Source organism: Pogoniulus pusillus, chromosome 36 (genome assembly GCF_015220805.1).
Source record: "Pogoniulus pusillus isolate bPogPus1 chromosome 36, bPogPus1.pri, whole genome shotgun sequence".
In the NCBI taxonomy this organism is placed as follows: domain Eukaryota; kingdom Metazoa; phylum Chordata; class Aves; order Piciformes; family Lybiidae; genus Pogoniulus; species Pogoniulus pusillus.
Window position 1 is genome coordinate 7,329,776 of NC_087299.1, and position 27,436 is coordinate 7,357,211.

Consider the following 27,436-nt stretch of genomic DNA (forward strand, 5'->3'; position numbering starts at 1 on the left):
ACCTCCAGCAGTGAACCTGCTCAATTGCAAGAGCTTTCTTGGAGATTGAGCTGTGACTTCTTTGCTCTTCCTCCACTCTGCACAAGCTGAGGCCTCAGCCAGCCACTCTGACTGTACCTGCAGGGTGTAGGAGTTGTTGTACAGCAGTTTAACGTTCACATCGTCACCGTTGGTGGTGCACTTCCCATAGCTGCCACCCAGGCGGTTCACCTCGTCCTGTGGACACAGAGAAGTGAAGTGCTTAGGGGCTTTAACTGGCCCTAGCCAGCACCAGATGATCTCCAGAGGTCCCTTCCTTCTGTCATTCTGTGATTCACTGGCTGGAGCATCAAGAAAGGTCAGGCATAGCTGTGAGCAGCTGAGCTCAATCTGGCTCCTAAAGCATGGACAGCAACAGGACCATGCAGCTGAGCTCAATCTGGCTCCTAAAGCATAGACAGCAACAGCACCAAGCAGCTGAGCTCAATTTGCCTCCTAAAGCATGGGCAGTAACAAGACCAAGAAGCTGAGCTCAAACTGGCCCATAAAGCATGGACAGCAACAGGACCAAGCAGCTAAACTCCATCTGCCTCCTAAAGCATGGACAGCAACAGCACCAGGACCATGTAACCAAACTCAATCTGCCTCCTAAAGCATGGACAGCAACAGGACCAAGCAGCTAAACTCCATCTGTCTCCTAAAGCATGGACAGCAACAGCACCAGGACCATGTAGCCAAACTCAACCTGACTCCTAAAGCATGGACAGCAACAGGACCAAGCAGCTAAACTCAATCTGCCTCCTAAAGCATGGACAGCAACAGGACCACACAGCTAAAAGAGCTAAGTCATCTCTGGCTGCTTGTTGTCATCCTGAGACACACATCTGTGCAGAGCTGGAAGGAGATGCAAGAGCCTCAGTGCCAGAGAAACCAAGCCCCAGTGCATGGAGGACCAAAAGGCCACTGGCACATTTGGAATCATCTTGCTGCACTCATGGGGAGCTGAACACAGTGAGGAGAGGAAAGGGACTGGCATCAACATGCAGGCACAAGAGTCCCACCTGTCCAGTGGAGAATTCAGGGAGCTGCTCCTCACAACCTTCTGTGAGCAGAAGGGCCAGAAGCAAAGCTCTGGAGCAAGAGGCTAACCTGCTGAATGCCTATGGTAGTGGCAATGCCTGGTCTGATGTCAAAGCCTTCATGCTCAAGGAATGGTGTCTGGTTGTGGTTGTGGATCATCACTTTCACACCTGCCACTGTAGTCAAGAGTGGGATGTGGTCCTTCTGCTCTGCCCTCAGGATAAGGGAAAGTCCTGTGAACCAAAGGGAAGAATGCAACAACTTATTTGGGGCCAAAAGAGGAGCACCATCAGACCTTCAACTCCCAGCACTGACCAGATTGCATCTTGAGCTGACAGGAGAGCCTTTTGGCTTGCCTTACAGACCAGGTGAGTGGTCAGCTAGCAGCTGCAGCAGCCTCTTCCCAAACTATGGTAATCTCCTGCTTGAAACATTAGAGTCTGCTTGGAAAAAAACCAAATCTTCTGCTTGCTTTGAGTTGAAGTATGGCTGGTGAGGCTGTCATGCAGCTGTGGCTGGGGAAGCAAGCACATGCAGGGTGGCATTTGTGCCATCAGACCAGAAGAGAGAGCTCTGTGTCAGCTGCAGAAGACACAAAGATGACCCAAGGGCTGGAGCAGCTCTGCTGTGAGGACTATGAGGGGGCTGGGGGTGTTCAGCCTAGAGAATAGACTCCAGGGGGGACCTCAGAGCTGCCTGCCAACACCTAAAAGGGTCCTGCAGGAAGGCTGCAGAGAGACTTTTCCTGAGGGTGTCTAGAGACAGGCCAAGGGGAATGGTTTGAAGCTGAGGAAGAGCAGGGTTAGACTGGAGCTGAGGAAGAAGTTCTTCAGTAGGAGGGTGGTGAGACTGGAACAGGCTGCCCCGGGAGGCTGTGGATGCCTCCTCCCTGAGAATGTTCAAGGCCAGCTTGGATGAGGCCATGAACAACCTGGGCTAGTCATGAGGCATCCCTGCTCATGGCAGGGGGGGGGTTGGAACTAGATCACATTTAAGGTCCTTTCCAACCCAAACCACTGTAAGAGCCAGAGAAGAGAGGGCTCTCTGTCAGTAAGCCAGGCAGAGAAGACACATGAAATCCATAGCCAGATTCCAGCCACCTCAGCTCCTCTTCCCAGCCTTTTGCCAAATACCATACCATAAGGAACTCCTGGTTTTGTAGCTGTCCAAAAGGAGTCTGTTCCCTGGCTGTTAAAAGTGTAGCAGCTTCCAAAGACTGGGTGGTGAAAGTGAACGTAGTCACTGAAAGCAAGAGAGATTGGGAGGGGTTTAATGAGTGCAGCCTTGACCTCTGCCTAGGATGTGCTTTGTGCTGGTGTGGGGGAGCAGCAGAACAGCTACCAGGCTAAGCTCTATGTTCCTAGCCCCATTGCCTTGCTGAGGAAAGTCTGGTCTTCCTTTCACTCCACCAAGGGGCTAAGCCTGGCAGAACACCACGAGGTCCATTTCAGCCTCCCAAGCCCTGCTGAAACCCCCAAGGAACACCCCAAGCACCACCACACCTGGGTCTGCAGGGCTCCCCATCATACTGGCAGGAGTAGACCATGTCTTCTATTTGCTCCTCATGATCAGAGATGTTGATGATCACTGGTAGCTGGGACATGATGTTCATGTAGTGAAACCTGTACCACTCAAGAATTGCATCCATCCCAGAGGAGTAGGTCTTGTAGAAGCAATTCCCACCTGTGGCATTGCACTGGAAGAGAAGGAGGAGGAGGAGGAGCCACTCAGCACAGGCAGGGCATGACAGGTTAAGGGCAACACTGGTTAGAGGGAAGAAGAATTGCTCTCTGATGATTGCAGTTGTCACAGAAGCCCAGAATGGCTCAGGTTGGAAGGGACCTCTGGAGGGTGTCTTGCTGTGTGCTAAACTCCTTGAAGCTGGAGGGGAAGCTTCATCTCGGGGGAATGAGGGGGAAAGAGGCAGGAGAAGAGAAGATCTCTCTGAGGTGTAGAGCTGCTGCCTTCCATCTGGGCTGCTGTCTTCTCCTACCCTGTTGTGGACCCCATTGTGGACCCAGCTGACCCAAAGACCTAACTTCACAGCCTGGTCTTAAGTTGAGCTTGGAACACCACACACTTGCCTGCTGAGCTGGACTGCAGCTGGACCCGGACAGCACCTGTGAGCTTTCCCTGCTTGCTCACTCAGGTACTGTGTGGCATGGATCCCATTTTGCCCTGTGCCAGGTTCCCTTCATCCCTTGGGGAGCAGCCAACTCTTGCTGCTTGTGTTTGTAGCCAGGGCAAGGTCAGGGAGTAACAGGACTGGGGGGAATGGAACCAAGCTGGAAATGGGGAGACTCAGAGTGGATGTTAGGAAGAAGTTGTTGAGCATGAGAGTGGTGAGAGCCTGGAAGGGCTTGCCCAGGGAGGTGGTGGAAGTCTCATCCCTGGAGATGTTTAAGGCCAGGCTGGATGAGGCTGTGGGCAGCCTGCTCTAGTGTGAGGTGTCCCTGGCCATGGCAGGGGGGTTGGGACTGGAAGATCCTTGTGGTCCCTTCTAGCCCTGACTGATTCTATGATTCTAAGTCTGGAAGACTCAGGGCCCCTCAATTCAAAAGAGATGTTGAGGTGCTGGAAGGTGTTTGGAGAAGGGCAGCAAGGCTGGGGAGGGGCCTGGAGCACAGCCCTGTGAGGAGAGGCTGAGGGAGCTGGGGGGGTGCAGCCTGCAGCAGAGGAGGCTCAGGGCAGAGCTCATTGCTGTCTGCAGCTGCCTGCAGGGAGGTTGTACTCTGCTGCCAGGCAGCTGGGGACAGAACAAGGGGACACAGCCTGAAGCTGTGCCAGGGCAGGTCTAGGCTGGCTGTGAGGAGGAAGTTGTTGTCAGAGAGAGTGATTGGCATTGGAATGGGCTGCCCAGGGAGGTGGTGGAGTGGCTGTGGCTGGAGGTGTTGAAGCCAAGCCTGGCTGGGGCACTTAGTGCCATGGTCTGGTTGGTTGGGCAGGGCTGGGTGCTAGGTTGGGCTGGCTGAGCTTGGAGCTCTCTTCCAACCTGTTTGGTTCTATTCTATTCCACTCCTTTCCACTCCATTCCTTTCTATTGGAGGAGGGCAGACACTTACCAGCCTGAAGCCCACTTTGGAATGCTTCTTCCCTGCCCTGTTATTGTGGTCAGGCATTCTGAGGAGCGAGAAGTTTTGGCTCAGCCTGAAGCTCGACCTGCTGAGGTTGCCTGTGTTTGGCAAGTCCTGGACGTGGATGTTTGTCTCATGGAGGTGGAAGAGGCTGGCTGAGGTGTTGATGCCATACAGCAGCGCGATGGACTCCTCTGCCATGCGATCCAGCTGCACCAAGTGCTCGCTCACCAGCTCAAACCTGCAAGGCACAGAAGCAGGAGGGATTCGTGGGCATCTCCCACTTCTCTTAGTCAAAAGCACTTTAATGTAAGTGAGGCTCAAAATCCCTAGGGGAAGGCTTTGCTCCTGGTCCCTGCAGGGCTTGGAGCCTGCATTAGAGAAGGCAGCAGTTGGTAACATCATGGAATGGGTTGGGAGGGACCTTTAGAGGTCATCTAGTCCAACCCCCCCGATGTCTGCAGGCACATCCCCAACTAAATCAGTTTGCTCAGAGTCCTATCAAGCCTGACCTTGAATGTCTCCAGGGATGGAGCCTCCACCACCTCCCTGGGCAGCCTGTCTTAATGAGAAGCTGGGATGGGAGGAGAAAGGCATCAGAGGCAGCTTCCTTGCTCCTTGCCTGCTGGGTTTTGAACAGTAATTTTTTTCCCATCCATCACAGGATGATACGAGTTGAGAGGGACTTCCCTAGATCATGGAGTCCAACCCCCTACCAGAGCTGCATGACAGAATCCAGTGCAGGTGGCACAGGAACACACCTAATGGTTTGGAATGAGTGCAGAGCAGATTGAGCCTGGATGTGAGGAACAAGTTCTGCATCATGTGGGTGGTGGAACACTGGAGCAGGTTGCCCTGTGGAGCCTGACCTTGAATATCTCCAAGGATGAGACCTCAATCACCTCCCTGGGCAGCCTTTTCCACTTGTCCACCACCCTCACAGCAAAGAGTTTCCTCCTAACATCCAACCTAAATGTAGCCTGCTCTGGTTTCAAACCACTGACCCTCATCCTGCTGCTGCATGCCTTTGGAAGCACTCCCTGTACCCCCCTTCAAACACAGAAAGGACACTAGAAGGTCTTCATGTTGAGGCTCACAGGATGCCAGGGGTTGGAAGGGACCTCCAGAGATTGAGTCCAACCCCCCTGCCAGAGCAGAACCACATAATTTAGCACAGGGCACACAGGAACACATCCAGACAGGCCTGGAAAGGCTCCAGAGAAGGAGACTCCACAACCTCTCTGGGCAGCCTGTGCCAGGGCTCTGGGACCCTTCCAGGAAAGAAGTTCTCCCCTGTGTTGAGGGTGAGCCTCCTGTGCTGCAGCTTCCATCCACTGCTGCTTGTCCTATCCCAGGGAGCAGTGAGCAGAGCCTGTCCCCCCCTCCTGACCCCCAGCCCTCAGAGATTTAGAAACATTTCTTAGATCCCCTCTCAGTCTTCTCTCCTCCAGATTAAGCAGCCCCAGGTCCCTCCTCTTCTCTTCACCAAGCAGTGCTCCAGTCCCTTCATCATCCTTGTAACCCTCCCTTGGACTCTCTCCAGCAGATCTCTGTCCCTCTATGCTCATTATATGTAGCTTCACTAAATTATTAGGAGCTCCAGGAATCAAATTTTCAGTTGCTGGATCCCTCACTGGCAACCTCAGCACTGGCAGCTGCGCAACACCCCCAGCTGCACCAAGTGGCCTGCCTGTAGCCAGCTGGATCATGCCTTGGAGGAAAACCCAGAACTCCTTTACCAGGTAATATGGAACCTCTCACTGAGTGGCCCCTGCTGTCTGAGCCTCCTTTAGCAAGCAGAGCCACACAGGCTTCTAGAGAAGCTCAGTTTGTGTCCTTCAGGCCATGGCACAGAAAGCCAAGCAGCATCAGCTCCAGCAGTGCATCATTCCAGCCATCAGCTGTCAGTTCAGGAAGGACTTCAGGCACGTTTTTCAGGGAAGGGATGGTTTCATCAGAGCACCAACATCAGTCAGCAGCTGGAAACGAGTCACAAGGCAGAGTTCCCTCGATCCTGACTCAGTGCATGAAATAAACTGCTACATGCTGTTGCACAATGCCCAACAAGATCTTATCCTGCAACCAATTTGGAAGTAACAACAATCCCTTTCCACTTTGGTGAGGCAGAGAGACCTCCCTCTACCTTCAGCTCACTCCAGCCTGCAGTCTGAAGGTTGTTGTCCCTATCTGAACCTTTGTGAGTGATGACATGACCAGAGGCAAGGGCAAAGAACAGCTACCTAGGATCATAGAATAGATTGGGTTGGAAAAGACCTTTGAGATCTATTCTAATCATTATGAAATCATAGAATAGGTTGGGTTGGGAAAGACCTTTGAGATCTATTCTAATCATTATGAAATCATAGAATAGGTTGGGTTGGGAAAGACCTTTGAGATCTGTTCCAATCATTATGGAATCATGGAATAGAATGGGTGGGAGAAGACCTTTGAGATCTGTTCCAATCATTATGGAATCAGAATAGAATGGGTTGGAGAAGACCTTTGAGATCTTTTCCAACCATTATAGAATCATAGAGTAGATTGGGTTGGAAAAGACCTTTGAGATCTATTCAAGACATTATAGAACATAGAATAGATTGGGTTGGAAGAGACATTTGAGATCACTTCCAACCATTATAGAATCATAGATTGGGTTGGAAAAGACCCTAAAGATCTCTTCCAACCATTATGCAATCATAGAATAGATTGGGTTGGGAAAAGGCCTTTAAGACCTCTTCCAACCATTATGGAATCATAGAATAGATTGGGTTGGAAAAGGCCTTTAAGATCTCCTCCAACCATTATGGAATCACAGAATAGATTGGGTTGGAAAAGAACTTTAAGACCTCTTCCAACCATTATAGAATCATAGAGTAGATTGGGTTGGAAAAGGCCTTTAAGAGCTCTTCCAACCATTATGGAATCATAGAGTAGATTGGGTTGGAAAAGGCCTTTAAGAGCTCTTCCAACCATTATAGTAAAGAAATGCTTTACCATGTGGGTGGTGGAAGCCTGGAACAAGTTGCCCAGGGAGCTGATGGAAGCTCCATTCCTGCAGACAGTCAAAGTCAGGCTTGATGGGGCTCGGAGCAACCCACTCTAGCTGGGATGTCCCTGCTGACTGCAGAAGACCTTTAACTGTCCCTTCCAACCCAAACCATTCTATGATCAACTCTAGCCAGCCTGGTAGAGCTGTCTCTGCCAAGCCTCTGCCAAGCCAAGCCACATCCCTGGCGTTACCTGTAGGGGTCTAGATTGCAGATGGTAATCGCTGGGAACATCTTGGGCTCTGAATGCATCGACATGGTCAGGACAACAGGGTAGGCCCAGTACTGGCTGAACATGAGTGCAAACTGCCAGTACAGCATGCCAAAGCTGGCCAGCAAGAGCAGAGTCCAGAAGGCTGTTTTCATCCTGTTGCTGTCCGAGCACACGAGGCGGATGGTGCCGTGGATCGTTGTGTTCTTGCAGAAGAACTCGAACATGTCCTTGAAGGAATCGTAGAATTCAATCAAGCCTTCCTCCTTCTCCTCTTCTGCTCCTGCTGCTGCTTGCTCCATCCTCTACGGCTCTTTCTGCTCCACACAAAAACAAATCAACCTGGTTAGCTTGTCACACCTATGGACTGTGGCCAGCAGGGTGCTGGGGAGCTTGTGACTAGCTGTGACTAGCTTGTGACTAGCTGTCAGCTGAGACTCGACTACTGTGAGCTGAGACTTGACAGCTGAGAGCTGAGACTCAGCTGAGACTTGACAGCCAAGACTCAACTACTGTGGGCTGAGTCTCAACTACTGTGAGCTGAGACTCGACAGCTGAGAGCTGAGACTCAACTACTATGAGTTGAGACTCAGCAACTGTGAGCCGAGCCTTGGTAACTGAGACTCAACTACTGTGAGCTGAGACTCAGCAACTGAGACTCAACTACTGTGAGCTGAGACTCAACTACTGAGACTCGACTAGTATGAGCTGAGACTCAACTACTGTGAGCTGAGACTCGACTAGTATGAGCTGAGACTCAACTACTGTGAGCTGAGACTCGACTAGTATGAGCTGAGACTCAACTACTGTGAGCTGAGACTCGACTAGTATGAGCTGAGACTCAGCAACTGAGACTCGACTACTGTGAGCTGAGACTCGACTCCTGTGAGCTGAGTGAGCCTCATCTCTGGCCTTCCAGAGCCTGGGCAGCAGGAAGTAGCAGGGAGGTCAAACGTTCTGGCATGAAGCACCATGACACATCCTACCACACACTCTGACTTCTCTGTTAGCAGGGACAGGCAAAGCTCAAGTGACTAATACCCTGCTGTGTAGTTTTCCTCTTTCCAAGAACACTGAGAAGCAGCATTTCATGCTGGAATAATCAGCCCTTCTTGAAGGAAGAAAGGCTCAGAGACCTGGAGCTGTTGAGCCTGGAGAAGAGCAGCCTGGGAAGGAATCTTCTCAGTGCTCAGCAAGAGGATGGGGTCAGATTCTTCTTAGTGGTGCCCAGGAGCAGGCTGCCCAGAGAGATTGTGGTGTCTTCTCCTCTGGAGAGATTCCAACCCCAGCTGGACATTGTGGTCCTGGGCAAGCTGCTCTGTGTGACCCTGCTGTAGCCAGCAGGTTGGACTTCATCCCTGTGTCAAGGAATCAGGATGGATCCAACTTTCAAGTCAATGAAAGGGAAAGATTAGGAACAGGACTTAATTTTTGCTGGATGAATGGAGGTGAACAGGATTCATTTCTGCCAGCACTGCAACAGAGCCACTTCTGAGATGAAATACAGCACAGTTCAGACGAGCTGGATCAGTCCTTTAGCAATCATAGGATGGTTTGGATTGGAAGGGAGGTCTAAAGGTCATCAGTGTCCTGCAGCAAGCAGGAGCATCCCCAACTAGACCAGAGCCCCACCAAGCCTGACCTTGAATGCCTCCAAGCATGGAGCCTCCACCATATCCCTGGGCAACCTCTTGCAGTGTTCTGCAGTCCCTCAGAGTCAAGAACTTCTTCCTGATATCCAATCTAAATCTCCCCTGCTCTAGTTTAAAGGAAGTGGATTAAAGAAACCCCAAATCTTTTATGGTCACAGACTTCATCCAGCACACACTGAGGACATCTTCCTAGGGCAGAGCACCAGATTAGGACACAGAGCTAATGCTGACATACTTCCACTCACTGAACATGACATCAAGCCCTGTAATGCTTTGGGTTTCCAACATTACAGCACTCTGTGAATCACCTCAGCTATTATGCTATTAAGAGAAGTTTACTGAGTACAATCCTTTGGCTCAACCTCAACTCCAAATGAAACCCTTACAAATACAGTAAGAAGAGCAGACAAGGAGTGAACAGATGGGCTGGTTGCAAGTGGGCTCCACAGGGATGAAATCTAAGTGATCAGTGAATTATGGACCTCGAGGGCTTTGGTGGTGGTTGAGTGAGGTCATCACAACCCCAGCAGATACACAGTGGTACCCTGACCTGTGATCATCCTCAACTAAACCTCTCCATTTTAAACCAGCTTTACTTCAAAGTTCCATGGAGAAGGACATTTGGTGTGGGATGAGGTCTTAGAGTCACAAGCTGCTAAATTTAATCTCTTCACTGCACCTACTCATGCTGGAGTAATCCTTACAGTGAGGAGCACCCCAGGAAAAAAGGAATACATGAGAGAAGCTTGAAAATAGCCCCCACTCACCCCAAAAAAAAGGTGTATTTTGTGATGAGGGCAATCAGTTTAGCCCAAGTTGTTACCCTTACAGACCATGGTGAGGACACTCAGTTTAGCCCAAGTTGTTACCCTTACAGACCATGGTGAGGACACTCAGTTTAGCCCAAGTTGTTACCCTTACAGACCATGGTGAGGACACTCAGATTAACCCAAGTTGTTACCCTTACAGACCATGGTGAGGACACTCAGTTTAGCCCAAGTTGTTACCCTTACAGACCATGGTGAGGACACTCAGTTTAGCCCAAGTTGTTACCCTTACAGACCATGGTGAGGACACTCAGTTTAGCCCAAGTTGTTATCCTTACAGACCATGGTGAGGACACTCAGTTTAGCCCAAGTTGTTATCCTTACAGACCATGGTGAGGACATTCAGTTTAGCCCAAGTTGTTATCCTTACAGACCACCACATGTCTGTATTTTCAGAGGTATTGGTTAACCATAACAGAACAAATAACTCAGAGGGATGTGCAACTCCTTCAAGCATTGCTCATCAGCCATGACAAAGTATTGATCACAGGGGTTTAGATACCTTTGCCATGGAACAGGTGCAGGAGGAGGCTAAGCAAAGTGAAATAGTTAAGAATTAAAAGAGCACAGAAAAATGAAAAGAGAGGAGGGGGAAAAAAGTGATAAAGGGCTGAAGTGGAAAATGAAGAATTTCACTTCTATCCTCTACAAGGAAACACTCTTCCTGCAGTTAATTCCCATTTCCACCCAGAGCCACAGTGCTCTGAACAAATTTCCTCAGCCAACCTCACAGCTGAGTGTTCCTTCAGCCCAGAAGAGTTATCTGGCAGCCCCAGAAATGAACCCAGGCTGGGGCTTGCTACCTCTCCTTGCTACCCATTTTCCAGCTTAAATTCTGATGCTAATTTGAATGCTCAGCCTTTAATTAGATGACTTTTGAGGTCCCTTCCAAATCCAAATGAGGCTATGGTTCTATGGGTCTGTGGTCCTATGATCCTATGGTTCTATGGTGCTATAGTTCTACAGTGCTATGATTCTATGGTTCCACGGTCCTACAGTCTTATGGGTCTATGGTCCTCTGACCCTGTGGTCCTATGGTCCTGGACTGGATGAGGCACTTAGTGCCATGGTCTAGTTGATTGGTTAGGGCTGGGTGATAGGTTGGACTGGATGATCTTGGAGGTCTCTTCCAACCTGGTTGATTCTATGATTCTATAGTTCTATGTTCCTATGATCCTATAGTTCTATGGTACTATGATCCTATGGTCCCATGGCCCTATAGTTCTATGTTCCTATGGTTCTATGGTCCTATAGTTCTATGTTGCTATGGTTCTATGGTCCTGTGATCCTATTGTCCCATGGTCCTATAGCTCTATGGTTCTATGATCCTATGGTCTCATGGTCCTATGATCCTATGGTCCCATGGTCCTATAGTTCTATGGTCCTGTGGTTCTATGATCCTATAGTTCTATGGTTCCATGGTCCTATGGTCCCATAGTTCTATGATCCTATGACCCTATGGTTCTATGGTCCTATAGTTCTATGGTCCTATGATCCTATAGTCCCATGGTCCTATAGTTCTATGGTCCTATGATCCTATATTTCTGTGCTCCTATGGTTCTACAGTCCTATGGTCCCATAGTTCTATGGTCCTATGACCCTATGGTCCTATAGTTCTATGATCCTACAGTTCTATGGTCCTATGATCTTATAGTTCTATGGTTCTATGATCCTACAGTTCTATGGTCCTATGATCTTATAGTTCTATGGTTCTATGATCCTATAGTTCTATGGTTCCATGGTCCTATGGTCCCATAGTTCTATGACCCTATGGTTCTATGGTCCTATAGTTCTATGGTCCTATGATCCTATAGTCCCATGGTCCTATAGTTCTATGTTCCTATAGTTCTATGGTCCTATGATCCTATAGTTCTATGATCCTACAGTTCTATGATGCTATGATCCTATGGGTCTATGGTCCTATAGTTCTATGGTCCTATAGTCCTATGATCTTATGATTCTATGGGTCTATGATCCTATGATCTTATTCAGCTCCTTCATTCTCCTTCTATTTAGATAAGGCCACATGAAAACTTGCCTGCAGCATAGAAATTGAATGGATCCTTAAATATTTATGGCATTTAAAGACAGAAAATTGCCTGAAGACTAAGCCAGGCCAATTTAATTGGCTGCTGTTGCATTCACCTCGTTAGGCAGCCCTGCTTTACATGAGGAAAGGCAGATCAAAAGGTAGCAGTTAGCAAGAGTGGATGCTAAAGCACACCTATCAGGGTAACAGCACAAGTGGATGCTAAAGCAAACCTATCAGGGTAACAGCACAAGTGGATGCTAAAGCAAACCTATCAGGGTAACAGCACAAGTGGATGCTAAAGCAAACCTATCAGGGTAACAGCACAAGTGGATGTTAAAGCAAACCTATCAAGCACCTCATGCATTATCCTGACTCTCACAATGTACCTGCAAGCATCCAAAGCACAGCTTGCAGAGCCAGATGGCAGCTTGCAGGCACTCTGCCTGGCTTTTTGAAGGCTCCTGCTTGTTAGTTCATACCATTTGAATCTGCATTCCTCAAATAACTGCCATGAAAAAGCATAGGATAAAGTAAAGAAATGAAAAGAAGGGGGGAAGGCCAAACAACTTCTAAAAACAAAAAGCAAAGCCCCAGAGGGAATCTTTGAAAGCAAACTGGGAGAGAGGGAACAGAGCATCCTCTCTCTGCTGGTTTCCCAGGTCAGCCTACCACTGATTTATTTAATGTAGCAACTGAAGGCAAGGAATTAACAAGACATGGAACAGCAAGAGGGAGCAGTTGCCTGTGGTGAGAGCCTGGAGAGGGGCTGCAGGTTATTAGGGTGTCAGTGGGAGTCATAAAGCAGTGGCACTGGGGCAGAGACTGGTGTAGGATTGCAGCAGCCCCACGCTCAGCAGATGCCAAGCAAGAAGGTGCTGTGGGCAGACACCTCCCCTTCATGGGCTCACAGGGTGTCAGGGGGTGGAAGGGACCCAAAGACATCACTGAGTCCAAGCCCCCTGCCAGAGCAGGGCCACACAATCTAGCTCAGGGCACACAGGGACACATCCAGACAGGCCTGGAAAGGCTCCAGAGAAGGAGACTCCACAACCTCTCTGGGCAGCCTGTGCCAATGCTCTGGGACCCTTCCAGGCAAGAAGTTCCCCCTTGTGCTGAGCTGGAGCCTGCTGTGCTGCAGCTTCCATCCATTGCTGCTTGTCCTCTCCCAGGGAGCAGTGAGCAGAGCCTGTCCCCCCCTCCTGGCAGCCCTCAGATAGTTATTAACATTTATCCTGTCCCCTCTCAGTCTTCTCTTCTCCAGCCTAAGCAGCCCCAGGTCCCTCAGCCTCTCCTCATAAGCCATGCCCTCCACCCCCTTCATCATCTTCATAGCCCTCTGCTGGACCCTCTCCAGCAGATCCCTGTCCCTCTTCAGCTGGGGAGCCCAAAACTGAAGTCAGTACTCAAGATAAGGTCTCAGCAGGGCAGAGCAGAGGGGCAGGAGAAGCTTCCTTGATCTGCTGGACACTCTGCTTAATGCACCCCAGGTGTACACCCCTTGTGCCACATCCACACAGCAGCCAGACACAGCTCCAGAAACACACAGCAAAGCAGCTAAGACCAAGCCCCAGCAGGTCCCCACTGTACCTTGGCAGGGATTCTATCTTGGAGTCCTTGCAGGAGCCTTCAGCCTTACCCTGAGCAAAAGCCAAGCCTTGATCTGAAGCTTTCTGCTTCCCTTTGCTAACTGGAGGGAGCAGTGGGAGCTGTCCAGCCTTTATGGATCAAATCGATGACATCAAAAGGGGCAGGACTTGCAGAAGCAGATCATGCAAATTATTCAGGGTATGATCCAGGGAACAATGGGAGGTGAAGGAACTGGCCAAACGAGTTAAGGGGAAGCTTCTGCTCGACTTCAACTGGGTTTGAGTGCTGGCAAGGGGTCGGTTGGTGTCATCCCACCCCACTCGGTGGTTACAACAGCTTTGGAGGCAGAATTTCTCCACCTGCTGATGGAAGTAGCCATGGATGCTGCCAGGTTCTTTCCTTTCCACTCTGAACTGGCTGCCTCCTTTTCCTGGTTTCCGGAGGCTGGCACCATGGGTGGTAATTGAAGCCATTAAGGTTTCCAAAGGTGTGCTTGAGGAATTGCATACCTCAGTGCAATCTCAAACCATCAGCTACTCAGTTGGAGGCACACGTGGCTCTGGATTTCTTCCTGCTTCCCCAAGAATATTGCTCATCCTTCGTCTGCAGCCTCAAATCCACCAAGAGTTTTCTGTTCTTCAGATGCTGGCAGCTGTTCAGTATCTTTATTGATGATCTGGAGCAGGGGATTGAGTCCAGCAGCAGTGAGTTTGCAGATGACACCAAGCTAGGAGCAGGTGTGGAGCTGTTGGAGGGTAGGAGAGCCCTGCAGAGGGACCTGGCCATGGCTGGATGGGTGGGCAGAGGCCAATGGGATGAGACTGAACAAGGCCAAGGGCAGGGTTCTGCACTTTGGCCACAACAACCCCAAGCAGCACTACAGGCTGGGGCCAGAATGGCTGAGAGCAGCCAGGCAGAGAGGGAGCTGGGGGTGCTGGGAGAGAGGAGCTGAAGATGAGCCAGCAGTGTGCCCAGGTGGGCAGCAGAGCCAATGGCATCCTGGGCTGGCTCAGGAGCAGTGTGGGCAGCAGGACAAGGGAGGTTCTTCTGCCCCTGTGCTCAGCACTGCTCAGGACACCCCTGGAGTGCTGTGTCCAGTTCTGGGCTCCTTCATTCAAGAGAGATGTTGAGGTGCTGGAAGGTGCTTGGAGCAGGGCAGCAAGGCTGGGGAGGGGCCTGGAGCACAGCCCTGTGAGGAGAGGCTGAGGGAGCTGGGGGGGTGCAGCCTGCAGCAGAGGAGGCTCAGGGCAGAGCTCATTGCTGTCTGCAGCTGCCTGCAGGGAGGCTGTAGCCAGGTGGGGTTGGGCTCTGCTGCCAGGCAGCCAGCAGCAGAAGAAGGGGACACAGCCTCAAGCTGTGCCAAGGCAGGTTCAGGCTGGATGTTGTTAGGAAGTTGTTGTCAGAGAGAGTGATTGGCACTGGAATGGGCTGCCCAGGGAGGTGGTGGAGTGGCTGTGCCTGGAGGTGTTGAAGCCAAGCCTGGCTGGGGCACTTAGTGCCATGGTCTGGTTGGTTGGGCAGGGCTGGGTGCTAGGTTGGGCTGGCTGAGCTTGGAGCTCTCTTCCAACCTGCTTGATTCTGTGATTCTATGAACTTGGGAAGAGACTAAACCAGCTGGGATAGCTAAATGAGAGCAGCCTGGGTTTGTAGCACTGATGAGGTAGAACCTGCAGTAGGCTGCAGAAGCAGTGCAGAAGTAGATTCATAATTCTGGGACTTCTAAAATACAATCACCTCTGAAGGCCTGCACAGTTGGTCCTGACATCAGCCTGGATTAGAACACAGCTCTGCAGTGGTCTTGCAAGCAGCTCCTGAGATGAAAACATTAACACTCTGGGCACAGCTGATGTTTGGAGCTCCAGCTCAGGGCAGCAGACCTCCTGCCTGTCTTCTGCAACAGGGTGAACTGCATTTGCTCTTAGGCTGAGAGCTGGGAAGAGCTGGCAGCTGCAAAGAGAGTGGAAATTTCTGGTGAAATTGAATTCACAAAGGACGAAGATCAGGCTCTGGCTTGCCACCTTCAGGCTCTGGTTTGCCACCTTCAGCCTCTGGTCTCAACTTTCAGGCTTTGGTCCCAACCTTCAGGCTCTGGCTTGCAACTTTCAGGCTCTGGTTTGCCACCTTCAGGCTCTGGCTTGCAACCTTCAGGCTCTGGTTTGCAACCTTCAGGCTCTGGTCTCAACTTTCAGGCTCTGGCTTGCAACCTTCAGGCTCTGGCTTGCAACCTTCAGGCTCTGGTCTCAACTTTCAGGCTTTGGTCCCACCTTCAGGCTCTGGCTTGCAACCTTCAGGCTCTGGTTTGCCACCTTCAGGCTCTGGTCTCAACTTTCAGGCTCTGGCTTGCAACCTTCAGGCTCTGGCTTGCAACCTTCAGGCTCTGGTTTGCCACCTTCAGGCTGTGCTCTCAACCCTGTTTAATTCTGTAACCAGTGCTCCATGCTGGCTTCTCTTTTAGAAGACCAAACCGTGCAGAAGGCTCATCCCAGAGTCTCAAACTCTTCCTCTAACAGGTGTGACTGCCATTAAAGAGCTGCTGGTGATGTGGTTCCCTCCTCTGACTTCAGCATTACAAGGAAACCTCCCAAACTGACTGGAAAACTCTCTAAACCTTTTTCAATGCCAACATTCCTTGGGTGTTGAAAATCAAACTTCTGCTTTAAACCCAAACCCACCACATTTGGCTCTTGAGTGAACATCCCCAGCACAGCCACTCTGTCCCTGAGCGCTGAAATTCCCCTCTCAGAAACTCAGGCTACAAACCTGCCTCCTGCCCCATCCATTTCTTCGTCCCCCACCCTTCTTTCTCTCTCCATTTTCACGTTGTGCAACAGAAAATGGCAGCAATAAACCCTTGAACAATGAAATGGTTGCACAACGAGGCACACACGAGGCTGATTCTGTTGCTTCATTATGGCTGCAGGCTTCGGTGTAGAGATTCTCTGGCAGCACATCAGAATAAGACCTTCTGGAACCAGTCAGGAGCCTTTTTTTTTCCCTGTAGGAAATGGAGAAGAACTGGATGTGCAGACAAGGCTGCCCCTCCAGCAAGACACCAGTGCTGTTGGCACTTGCTCCCTTTGTCATCCTGTGTGCTGAGCTGGGAGGAAAGGGGCAGAGAACTCTTGTGCTGGTGATAACTAAGTATCTACCTACCTATCTACCTGCCTAACTAACTAAACTGGTGGTGATTTCTAACTGCAGAGAGCTATTTGGGTGCTAACATGCATGAGAAAGTCCTCCAGCCTTGCAAAAATAAAAGGCTTTGCTATAGCTATTTGCAGTGGGGCAGAGAATGTTTATTAATGCTCCTACTGCTTGTAATGGAAAGGAAGGAGTAAGCATAGCTGAGAGCCCCAGAGAGCAGCATGAAATGCCAGGGCTTGAATGCACCCTCCTGGGCTGCAGCAGGAGAAGTGTGGCCAGCAGGGCCAGGGAGGGGATTCTTCCCCTCTGCTCCACTCTGCTGAGACCCCACCTGGAGTAGTGCATCCATCCCTGGGACAAGAGGGATGAGGATGTGCTGGAGAGTGTCCAGAGCAGGGCCAGGAGGATGCTCAGAGGCTGCAGCAGCTCTGCTGTGAGCACAGACTGAAAGAGTTGGGGCTGTGCAGGCTGGAGCAGAGGAGGCTCCCAGGTGACCTTCTTGTGGCCTGCCAGGAGCTGAAGTGGGCTACAAAATAGCTGGGGAGGGACTTTTGAGGCTGTGAGGGAGTGGCAGGAGTGGGGGGAATGGAGCAAAGCTGGAGGTGGGGAGAGTGAGGCTGGAGGTGAGGAGGAAGTTGTTGAGCAGGAGAGTGGTGAGAGGCTGGAATGGGTTGCCCAGGGAGGTGGTTGAGGCCCCATGGCTGGAGGTGTTTGAGGCCAGGCTGGCTGAGGCTGTGTGCAGCTTGATCAGAAGGAAGGGAAAAAATCAGAAGGGAGGGAAAAGGAAGGAAGAGCAAAATCAGACTGCACGAATGTGACTCCAGACAGGTACCTTCCTATCAGCACCAGCTCAGAGTAACAGCAGAGGCACAAAGAGTGTCCTGCAGGCACAGAGAAGAGGCTGCGTCTGCCTCGCATGTGCTAAAGGCTCCCTGGGTGCATCCAGGCTGCTTGCAGACTGGGCTCGGGCACTTGGGGAAGTTCACCACCAGGCAGTGTTTTCCTTTTTTAAGTCCTTTGAGTATTTCCTTGGAGCTGCAGAACTTCTGCTTTCTGCAAACCCCTCTCTCAGAGCAAACCTCTCTCCTGACGCCGCTCTTGGCTCTGCCTGGGTGCTAAGCAGCTGAGCAGCACAACCAGCACTCAGCATGCAGAATGTTCAATGTGTTTGCACCTTATTACCATTGAATGGCTTGGAAGGGACCTCTGGAGGTAAAATCGAACCCTACCCCCCTGCCAAAGCAGGATCACCTAAGGCAGGTCACACAGCAACACATCCAGATGGGTTTTGAATGCCTCCAGAGAAGGAGACTCCACAAGCACCCTGGGCAGCCTGCTGCAGGGCTCTGCCACCCTCACAGCAAAGGAGTTTCTCTTCATGCTGAGGTGGAATTTGAGTGAAAGAGTCAAAGGTGAAACTGGAGGAGCTCAGTGATGACCTGCAGCTAGTCCCTCCTGCTGTGACTGTGTCCTCCAGAGCAAAATGGGACTGTTTTGTTCAATCTCATTTCAGACGTCCCAGACCAGAGGTGCCACAGTGTCTGGACTCGTGAGAATGCTGCAGTGCAGGGAGGGGATGAGTCTGACCAGACAGATACAAAACTGCTTTTCCTAACCATCTACACCACACTTTTGGGCTTCCACAGGAGGAGGACACTTTAACTACTCACTCATGAAGACTTTCCCAGCTGGTTAAAAAGAAATTGCTTGCAATTAAGAGGCCTGAAACAAATTAGCAAAGTGAAATGATCCATCAAACCCTTCCCCCTCCCTCCCCCAACCCTTTCCAGCAGCTTCCCCTTCTGCCATGCCACACTGCAGACTTCCCTGGCATTTGCTGCCCACTGACCACACAAATTGGCTTTCAGCTCTGAACCTCTCAGCTATTCACTTTCTCCCTGCTTGTTTTTGTTCCATCCCGTGGAACAAACCTCCTTGAAACTCCAACCCCCTTGCCATGGGCAGGGTTACCTCACACCAGATCAGATTGCTCAGCCCCCCGTCCTAAGTGGCCTTAAAAGCTTCCAAGGATGGGGCTTCAACCACCTCCCTGGGCAACCTGCTCCAGTGTCTCACTGTCTTCATGGTGAAGAATTTCTTCCTAACATCCATTCTGAATCCACCCACTTCTAGTTTTGCTCCATTGCCCCCAGTCCTATCACTACCTGACAGTCTAAAAAGTCCCTCCCCAGCTTTCTTGCAGACCCCTTAAAGATACTGGAAGGCCACAATAAGGTCCCCTTGGAGCCTTCTCCTCAACGATGGCCCCTTGGAGCCTTCTCCTCAACGATGGCCCCTTGGAGCCTTCTCCTCAACGAGGTCCCCTTGGAGTCATCTCCTCAACGAGGTCCCCTTGGAGCCTTCTCCTCAACGAGGTCCCCTTGGAGCCATCTCCTCAACGAGGTCCCCTTGCAGCCATCTCCTCTCCAGATTGAACACCCCCAACTCTCTCACTCTGTCTCCACTGGAGAGATGCTCCAGCAAAACACAAATAGCAAAGCATAGAGATCTCTCATCACCACCACAGAATTAACCAGGCTGGAAAAGACCTTTAGGATCATCCAGCCCAAACCTATCACCAATCACCGCTCTCTATCATTCCTCAGCTCCTCTCTGCCCTCTGGAGATCCACCACTGCTTTGGTTTTGTTTTTCTCTGAGCTGGGAAAAAGGAAGCCTTTGGTCTCCACTTCCTCTAGCAGTGGAAGGGCCAAGGAGCAGATCCTGGACCCTTCTGCCTTCAGCAGGCTGTGCAAAGCTGGCGTTGGAGCCTGAGCTGTAGCAAAGCTGCCTTTACTCACGTCGCTGGCTCCCGCATCGACGGCGTTGGCTCTGCTGCAGCGCTCCAGGTTACTCTGCCAAGCCATCTTCCCACATTGTCTCTCCTGCCAGGGCACAGCCAGCATACCAATCCAGTTTTCCTCTCCCTGAAATCGGTGTGGGACTTGTCTCCTCTGGTTTTGTGGAGACTCCCTCACAGGGCTTTCTTCAGGGCCACTGGCTGAGCCAGTCTAGTCCTCCTCCTCCTCCTCCTCCCACAAACTCCTGTGGGCAGCTCTAGGAGAAGGAAACTCCCAATCTTCCCTCTGCATTTGTTGGCTCTGCTGTGTGTGGACTTCAACTGGCAAGCATCAGGCTCTGCCTCCTGTAGTTTTCCCCCCAGTTCTTCCCAGCCAGAGCCACTCTGTTGTCCTTTTCCACAGCAGAACACAAAACCATCTCTCTGCTGTCCCGCCGGAGAGAGCAGCAGCGCTGGGATGTGCTATGGAAGTGCTGGCAGCTTGTTCAGTCCCATGCAAGAGGCAGAACAAAGGCAGTGCCTGCCCTGGAGAGCTTCCAAACGTTGCTTAATGTCTCCTTTTAATCCTGCCCCAAATGTTCCTGAACTGACTCTGATTTTTCAGGTGTTTGTCTCCTGGAATCTCTGCTGTGTCGAAGCTCTGCTGAGCAAAAGCTCTCCCGGGAAGGCCACCATGCATTGCTTGCCTCCTGTGGGCTGTTTTTAGCCACGGCTGAAGGGGATTTCTAGCTTGGAAGCACCGGGAGCTACGCCTGCAGAAACAGGACAGCAATGGTGTGTGCTGGCTTGCGTCTGGCCAAAGCAGCTCCGGCTGCTGCGAGGGCTTGCTGAGACCTGAGCTGGGGCTGAGCTCCCCTGCTGCTCTGCTCTGCTCTGCTCACCAGCAGCGCTTGAGTTCGCCCGGCTAAAGCGAGCTGGCGCATCCTCCCAAAGCCCAGAAAGCCCAGCCAGGAGCACATGCATCGCCTGCTAGTCACCAGCCATGGAAATGCTCCTTAATTACAGCCCGCATCGCCCCTGCCTTGCCTGCAGCCTCCACCAGAGGCGCAGAGGCTTGGAAACGCAGCAAAACCCCTCTGCTGTGACCGAGCATTCATTTCCACTCACTCACCTTCCTGAGTAAGATGTGTGGAGCTGCTCCTGTCATCCCGCTGGGATAACACCTGCTCTTTCCCTCCCTCCTTCCCTCCCTTCCCCCTTCCTGCTCCTCTTCCTTTAGTCACAAGCCTTCGTAGCTGCTCTTCCACCTGTCCAGACCTGCCAACCCCCTCAGCCAATTTCAAAGGTGGTGAAATCCTGCTTGCTAGGGGATGTTTGGTTGGGTTTTTTCCATCCTGCTCCAGCTCAGACACGGTACCTGTAAGAGTGCTGATGCAACTAGGGCTGGCAGAGGCCACAGAGCAGCAAGAAAAGCTTCTCGTGCTGGGGACATGCAAGATGGAACCATCTTGGAATCACAGCTACCATAACTCCATCCCAAAGGAAAGCCAGCTCTCCCTCCCAGCTCCTGGAGAAAAGTGGTAGGCAACACTTCTTGGCTCCTTTTCCTCTGGATCAGGCAAGAGGATCTCCCCTGGCGATCCCTGCTCCTCCTGGTACCCGGGAGAGAGGCTTGCAGAGGGATGCTCGGTAGCGATGCGCTGGGGCTAAGCAGCCCAGCAACGTCAGGCTTCCCTGTTTGGGAACTGGAACAGATGTCAACAAGAGGAAGAGGCACTGGAGAGTGGCAGCTGGGAAGGAGGGGAATGAAGAAACCGGGAAGGAACCGCGCAAGGGCAAAACAGTCATTAGCAAATCAGTAACTGAAACCAGCTATTACATAAGTGCCTGTGCCAGCTGTCAGCCCTCCTGAGATGGATGCTTTCTTGGGGGGGAGGGTGTTCAATTGAGTTGTCAATCTTCTATTTTCCACCAGCAGCCTTTGAAGGATTCCTGCACTTGCTCATAAATTCCCTCACCTGCTCATAGAGTCCTTCACGTTCTCCACAGAGCAGCTCTGTCTATGCCTCAGCTGATCCAAGTCACACAGCCCCTGTGTGCCCAAGAGCAACCACACACCAACAGCTCTATAGAGGCTGCCAGGGCTTGAAAAAGTACAGGAACTCCCCTCTGAATGCAGGCAAAGCCTTCACTTGCTCATAGAGCCCTTCACCTGCTCATAGATCCTTCACCTTCTCATAGATCCTTCACCTCTCCACAGAGCAGCTCTGCCCATGCCTCAGCTGATCCAAGTCACACAGCCCCTGTGTGCCCAAGAGCAACCACACACCAACAGCTCTATAGAGGCTGCCAGGGCTTGAAAAAGAACAGAAACCCCCCTCTGAATGCAGGCAAAGCATTCACTTGCTCATAGAGTGCTTCACCTGCTCATAGATCCTTCACCTTCTCCACAGAACAGCTCTGCCCATGCTTCAGCTGATCCAAGTCACACAGCCCCTATGTGCCCAAGAGCAACCACACACCAACAGCTCTGTAGAGGCTGCCAGAGCTTGGAAACTTAGAAAAGCACAGAAAGTCCCCTCTGAATGCAGGCAAAGCCTCAGGGGAGCATCGTGGCTGAAGAGAAGACCTGGCTTTAAGAGGTATTTTGTAACCTTCAACACCACCAAACGTGACCCAAAATGCAAGGCTGGTGTAAAGGTTTGCACAGGTGATTTGGGTTTGACTCATTCAGGCTGGCAGAGGATTTATCTGGGAGACCCATGGCTGCCTTTGTGCTCTGGGTCTGTCTGCTCTGGTGTTTGGGGTATGCTCATCCCCATGGAAGGTGCTGTCCTTAGTCCACTAAGCCCAAATTTTCACTGTTAATCATTTGCTTTGCTTTTTTTTAGTGCCCAGGAAAGCTTTATGAAGCCAATCAGTGCTGCCATGTGACTTCCACAGCTCCCACATCACTCCAGGTGAGTAATGTGAACAGTCCACAAATGCTCCTGGGCTGACCCATCCTTTCAGCACCAACAGAAACCTTCCACAGAAGCCCTCAAGCAACCCCTAAAAGTGAGCTGAGGAATGATTTAGAATCACAGAATCAGGCAGGGTTGGAAGGGACCACAAGGAGCAGCCAGTTCCAACCCCCCTGCCATGCCCAGGGACACCCTACCCTAGAGCAGGCTGCACACAGCCTCAGCCAGCCTGGCCTCAAACACCTCCAGCCATGGGGCCTCAACCACCTCCCTGGGCAACCCAGAAAACCCAACCAAGCAACAGGAGAAACCCAACCAAGCAACAGAGAAACCCAACCAAGCAACAGAAGAAACCCAACCAACCAACAGAGAAACCCAACCAAGCAACAGAGAAACCCAACCAAGCAACAGAGAAACCCAACCAAGCAACAGAGAAAAGCCCAACCAAGCAACAGAGAAACCCAACCAGGCAATAGAAGAAACCCAGCCAAGCAACAGGGAAACCCAACCAAGCAACAGAGAAAAGCCCAACCAAGCAACAGAGAAACCCAACCAACCAACAGAGAAACCCAACCAACCAACAGAGAAACCCAACCAAGCAACAGGGAAATGCAACCAAGCAATAGAGAAACCCAACCAAGCAACAGAAGAAACCCAACCAAGCAACAGAGAAAAGCCCAACCAAGCAACAGAGAAACCCAACCAAGCAACAGAAGAAACCCAACCAAGCAACAGAAGAAACCCAACCAAGCAACAGAAGAAACTCAACCAAGCAACAGAAGAAACCCAACCAAGCAACAGAAGAAACCCAACCAAGCAACACAACAAAACCCAACCAAGCAACAGAGAAAAGCCCAACCAAGCAACAGAGAAACCCAACCAAGCAACAGAAGAAACTCAACCAAGCAACAGAAGAAACCCAACCAAGCAACAGAAGAAACTCAACCAAGCAACAGAAGAAACCCAACCAAGCAACAGAAGAAACCCAACCAAGCAACAAAGCCCAACCAAGCAACACAACAAAACCCAACCAAGAAGCAACCAAGCCAAATAAAACAACATAAAAACCCAATCAAAGAACAAAAATCCCAATCAAAGGACAACAAAACCCAACCAAGAAGCAACCAAGCCAAATAAACCAACAAAAAACCCCAACTAAACAACAGAAATCCCCAACCCAACAAAACCCCAATCAAACATCAACAAAACCCAATCAGAGAACAACAAAACCCAACCAAGAAGCAACCAAGCCAAATAAACCAACAAAAACCCCCAACTGAACAACAGAAATCCCCAACCAAACAACAGAACACCAATCAAACATCAACAAAACCCAACCAAGAAGCAACCAAGCCAAATAAACCAACAAAAACCCCCAACTGAACAACAGAAATCCCCAACCAAACAACAGAACACCAATCAAACAACAGCAAAACCCCAAACAACATAAAAACCCAATCAGAGAACCAAAAAGCTCCAATCAGAGAACAAAAAAACCCAATCAGAGAACAAAAAACTCAACCAAGAGGCAATCAAGCCAAATAAAACAACAGAAATCCCCAACCAAACAACAAAACCCCAATCAAACATCAACAAAACCCAACCAAGAAGCAACCAAGCCAAATAACCAACAAAAAACCCCAACCAAACAACAAAAGAACCCAACCAAGAAGCGACCAAGCCAAATAAACCAACAAAAAACCCAATCAAACATCAACAAAACCCAACCAAGAAGCAACCAAGCCAAATAAACCAACAAAAAACCCCAACCAACCAACAAAAGAACCCAACCAAGAAGCAGCCAAGCCAAATAACCAACAAAAAACCCAATCAAACATCAACAAAACCCAACCAAGAAGCAACCAAGCCAAATAAACCAACAAAAAACCCCAACCTAACAACAAAAGAACCCAACCAAGAAGCAGCCAAGCCAAATAACCAACAAAAAACCCAATCAAACAACAACAAAGCCCAACCAAGAAGCAACCAAGCCAAATGAACCCACAAAAAAACCCCAACCAAACAACAGAAATCCCCAACCCAACAACAAAACCCCAATCCAACATCAACAAAACCCAATCAGAGCACAACAAAACCCAATCAAAGAACAAAAAACCCAACCAAGAAGCAACCAAGCCAAATAAAACAACCAATCAACTCAACCAAACAACAAAAAAAACCCCAATCCAAACAATAAAACCCCCAATAAAGCCTCACCACCCCCCCCCCCCCCCAAAAAAAAAAGCAACCCAAAAAGCCCCAACCCAAAGGAAACCCAAATGCCACAAGAGGCATAGAATGTTAAGGGCTGAGCCAGGCTGCCCAGGGGGGCTGTGGAGTCTCCCTCTCTGCAGCTCTTCAGCCCCCACCTGGATGTGTTCCTGGGTGATGTGCTCTAAGAGATGCTGCTCTGTAGGGTGGGGGTTGGGCTGGATGAGCTTTGGAGGTCCCTTCCAGCCCCTGGCACGCTGTGATTGTGTGAAAGGGACCTCCAGAAGTCACTGAATCCAAACCCTGTGCTAGAGCAGGATGACTTAGGGCAGGTCACACATCCAGGTGGGGTTTGGGAGCCTCCAGAGAAGGAGACTCCACAGCCCCCCCACAGGCAGCCTCCTGCAGGGCTCTGCAGCCTCACTGTAAAGAAGTTTCTTTACACACTGAGGTGGGAGAATTGTGTTTCCCCCCCCCCCCCCCCCCCCCCCAGGTTTCCCTATCTACCAAAACAGCAAACCCAATGGCAACGAAGACCAAATTCCACCCCACAGCCAAGGGTAGATCCTGCCCCAGGGTGAACAAAGAAAGCCTTAAACTGTTGAACTTTTCTCTCCTCTCGCCGTGCAAATCCTCCTGCCTCTGTCTGCTGCTCTTGCTTCACCTCTGAAGCAGACATAATGACACTGTGCAGCGTGGTGGAGAGGGTTAATTGGTGTTTGTATAAAGCCCTGGTGATGTAAGTGCCATGTAAGCACCAGGATGACTCCTGCTTTGATGCTGCGCATTGCAACAGGCTGCCTCGCAGTCCTGCTGCAGCGCTTCACACGCTGCCCTCTAAAGAGATGCTGCTGAGGTTTGCAAGGGGTTTGCTGCCTGCTCAGGGGGAGCAGGAGACAGAATTCTTTCTGCAGACACTTTTCCAGCTGGGCTCACTGGCATCAGATCCCCACAGATTGCAGCCTTCAGCCTCATCAGATGAGCTCCTGGCAATGCTCGTTGCTTAATGTAATAAACTTTCTTCTCACTTCATCAGCAGGAGAGGATAAGATCGGGAGATAATTTTCACTCCTTTGTCATCAGGAGGACTGCAGATGAAGCAGCTTTGCAAGCAATCTGCATTCCCATGCCTGCAGGAGTGAGTGTGCAGCAGTAGGGATTGGGTCATAGAATCACAGAATCAGGCAGGGTTGGAAGGAAGCACAAGGAGCAGCCAGTTCCAACCCCCCTGCCATGCCCAGGGACACCCTACCCTAGAGCAGGCTGCACACAGCCTCAGCCAGCCTGGCCTCAAACACCTCCAGCCATGGGGCCTCAACCACCTCCCTGGGCAACCCATTCCAGCCTCTCACCACTCTCCTGCTCAGCAACTTCCTCCTCACCTCCAGCCTCACTCTCCCCACCTCCAGCTTTACTCCTTCCCCCCAGTTGTGGATGCTCCCTCCCTGGAGGTGTTCAAGGAGTCCTTGAACATAAAATCATAGAACCAAACAGGTTGGAAGAGAGCTCCAAGCTCAGCCAGTCCAACCTAGCACCCAGCCCTGCCCAACCAACCAGACCATGGCACTATGTGCCCCAGCCAGGCTTGGCTGCAACACCTCCAGGCACACAGACTCCACCACCTCCCTGGGCAGCCCATTCCAATGCCAATCACTCTCTCTGACAACAACTTCCTCTAACATCCAGCCTAGACCTCCCATGGCACAGCTTGAGGCTGTGTCCCCTTCTTCTGTTGCTGGCTGCCTGGCAGCAGAGCCCAACCCCACCTGGCTACAGCCTCCCTGCAGGCAGCTGCAGACAGCAGTGAGCTCTGCCCTGAGCCTCCTCTGCTGCAGGCTGCACCCCCCCAGCTCCCTCAGCCTCTCCTCACAGGGCTGTGCTCCAGGCCCCTCCCCAGCCTTGCTGCCCTTCTCCAAACACCTTCCAGCACCTCCACATCTCTCTGCAATGGAGGAGCCCAGAGCTGGACACAGCTGTGTCTAAGCAGAGGTCACCTCAGCCAGCATCTTCTTGCAGGACCAACTGAAGCAAGAGAAAACAAACACTTAGCCACAAAATCACCTGCAGTGCTGCACAATTGCAACTGATCCCTGTGAGGAGCAGCTCTGAGCAGGGCTCACCTGCTGTAGGAGGAAGCTCAGCAGCCAGGAAACCGCAGCCATTAGGAAGGCTTTTGCAGGCTCACATCCACCTCGCAGGGTAATAGCTTAATAAGGCTCTAATGCTGGGATATAAAGGGCAGTGCAATCACACAGGTGTCAGATACGTGGAGGCAGTGAGTGAAAGTAGTGAACAGCAAGGAGAAACTGGTGTGGCATCCTCTCTGCCTTTGCATCCCAAGGTGATGTCATTGGAAGGCCACTTTATGGCCACTGATGGCTGCATCCCAATTATTAGGCAGGATGGGGAGGTCAGTGGGAGCTGGGTCCTGCTGGTGGAGCTCCTTAACTAGCACTGGTGGGATAGGGATGGAAGAGGACTGAGCTTTTCCTCTCTCTGACTCAGAAATGTGGCAGAATGAATTTTCTAAGCCATGCTATCTCCTTGTCAATCATCATCATGAGGTCAGGCCTGACCTTAGCCAGGCTGCAGAGGAAATTAAAGAGGGAGAGAGAACCCAGGTTAAAAAAAGCTCTGGCTTCAGGAGGTTTATCAGAGATTCATCAGACTTCTCAATACATTGTCTGTCATTTCATTTTGGGTCACCTAGGGCTGCCTGCCTGCCTGCCTGCTGCCTCTCCAACTGAGACAGCAGCAAGTCAAAACCTCCTCTGTGCCCTGAGCTAGGTTGCTCTGGCAGGGGGAGATGGACTTGATGAGCTCTTTGGGTCCCTTCCAACCCCTAATATTCTGTGAGCCTGTGATCAGGGAAACTGAGCCTGAGCAGCTA

General features: G+C 51.0%; 1 protein-coding gene across 4 annotated transcripts in view; it reads right to left on the reverse strand.

The window, feature by feature from the left end:
• Positions 1 to 26,684, reverse strand: part of SCNN1D (sodium channel epithelial 1 subunit delta) — a 33,874-nt gene extending 7,190 nt beyond the window's left edge. For 2 of the 4 annotated variants that reach the window (XM_064171970.1, XM_064171966.1), the window contains exons 1-7: positions 13,490 to 13,574; positions 7,374 to 7,708; positions 4,122 to 4,374; positions 2,562 to 2,755; positions 2,198 to 2,301; positions 1,129 to 1,292; positions 118 to 216 (exon numbers count right to left, since the gene is read on the reverse strand). In XM_064171970.1, coding sequence (XP_064028040.1) covers positions 118 to 216; positions 1,129 to 1,292; positions 2,198 to 2,301; positions 2,562 to 2,755; positions 4,122 to 4,374; positions 7,374 to 7,693 — 1,134 coding nt within the window. In that variant the 5' untranslated portion in view covers positions 7,694 to 7,708; positions 13,490 to 13,574. Of the gene's footprint in view, positions 1 to 117; positions 217 to 1,128; positions 1,293 to 2,197; positions 2,302 to 2,561; positions 2,756 to 4,121; positions 4,375 to 7,373; positions 7,709 to 13,489; positions 13,575 to 19,433; positions 19,615 to 26,607 lie in introns of those variants that run through there. The other 2 variants (XM_064171967.1, XM_064171968.1) reach the window with 2 other exon arrangements.
• Positions 26,685 to 27,436: the final 752 nt, after the last annotated feature.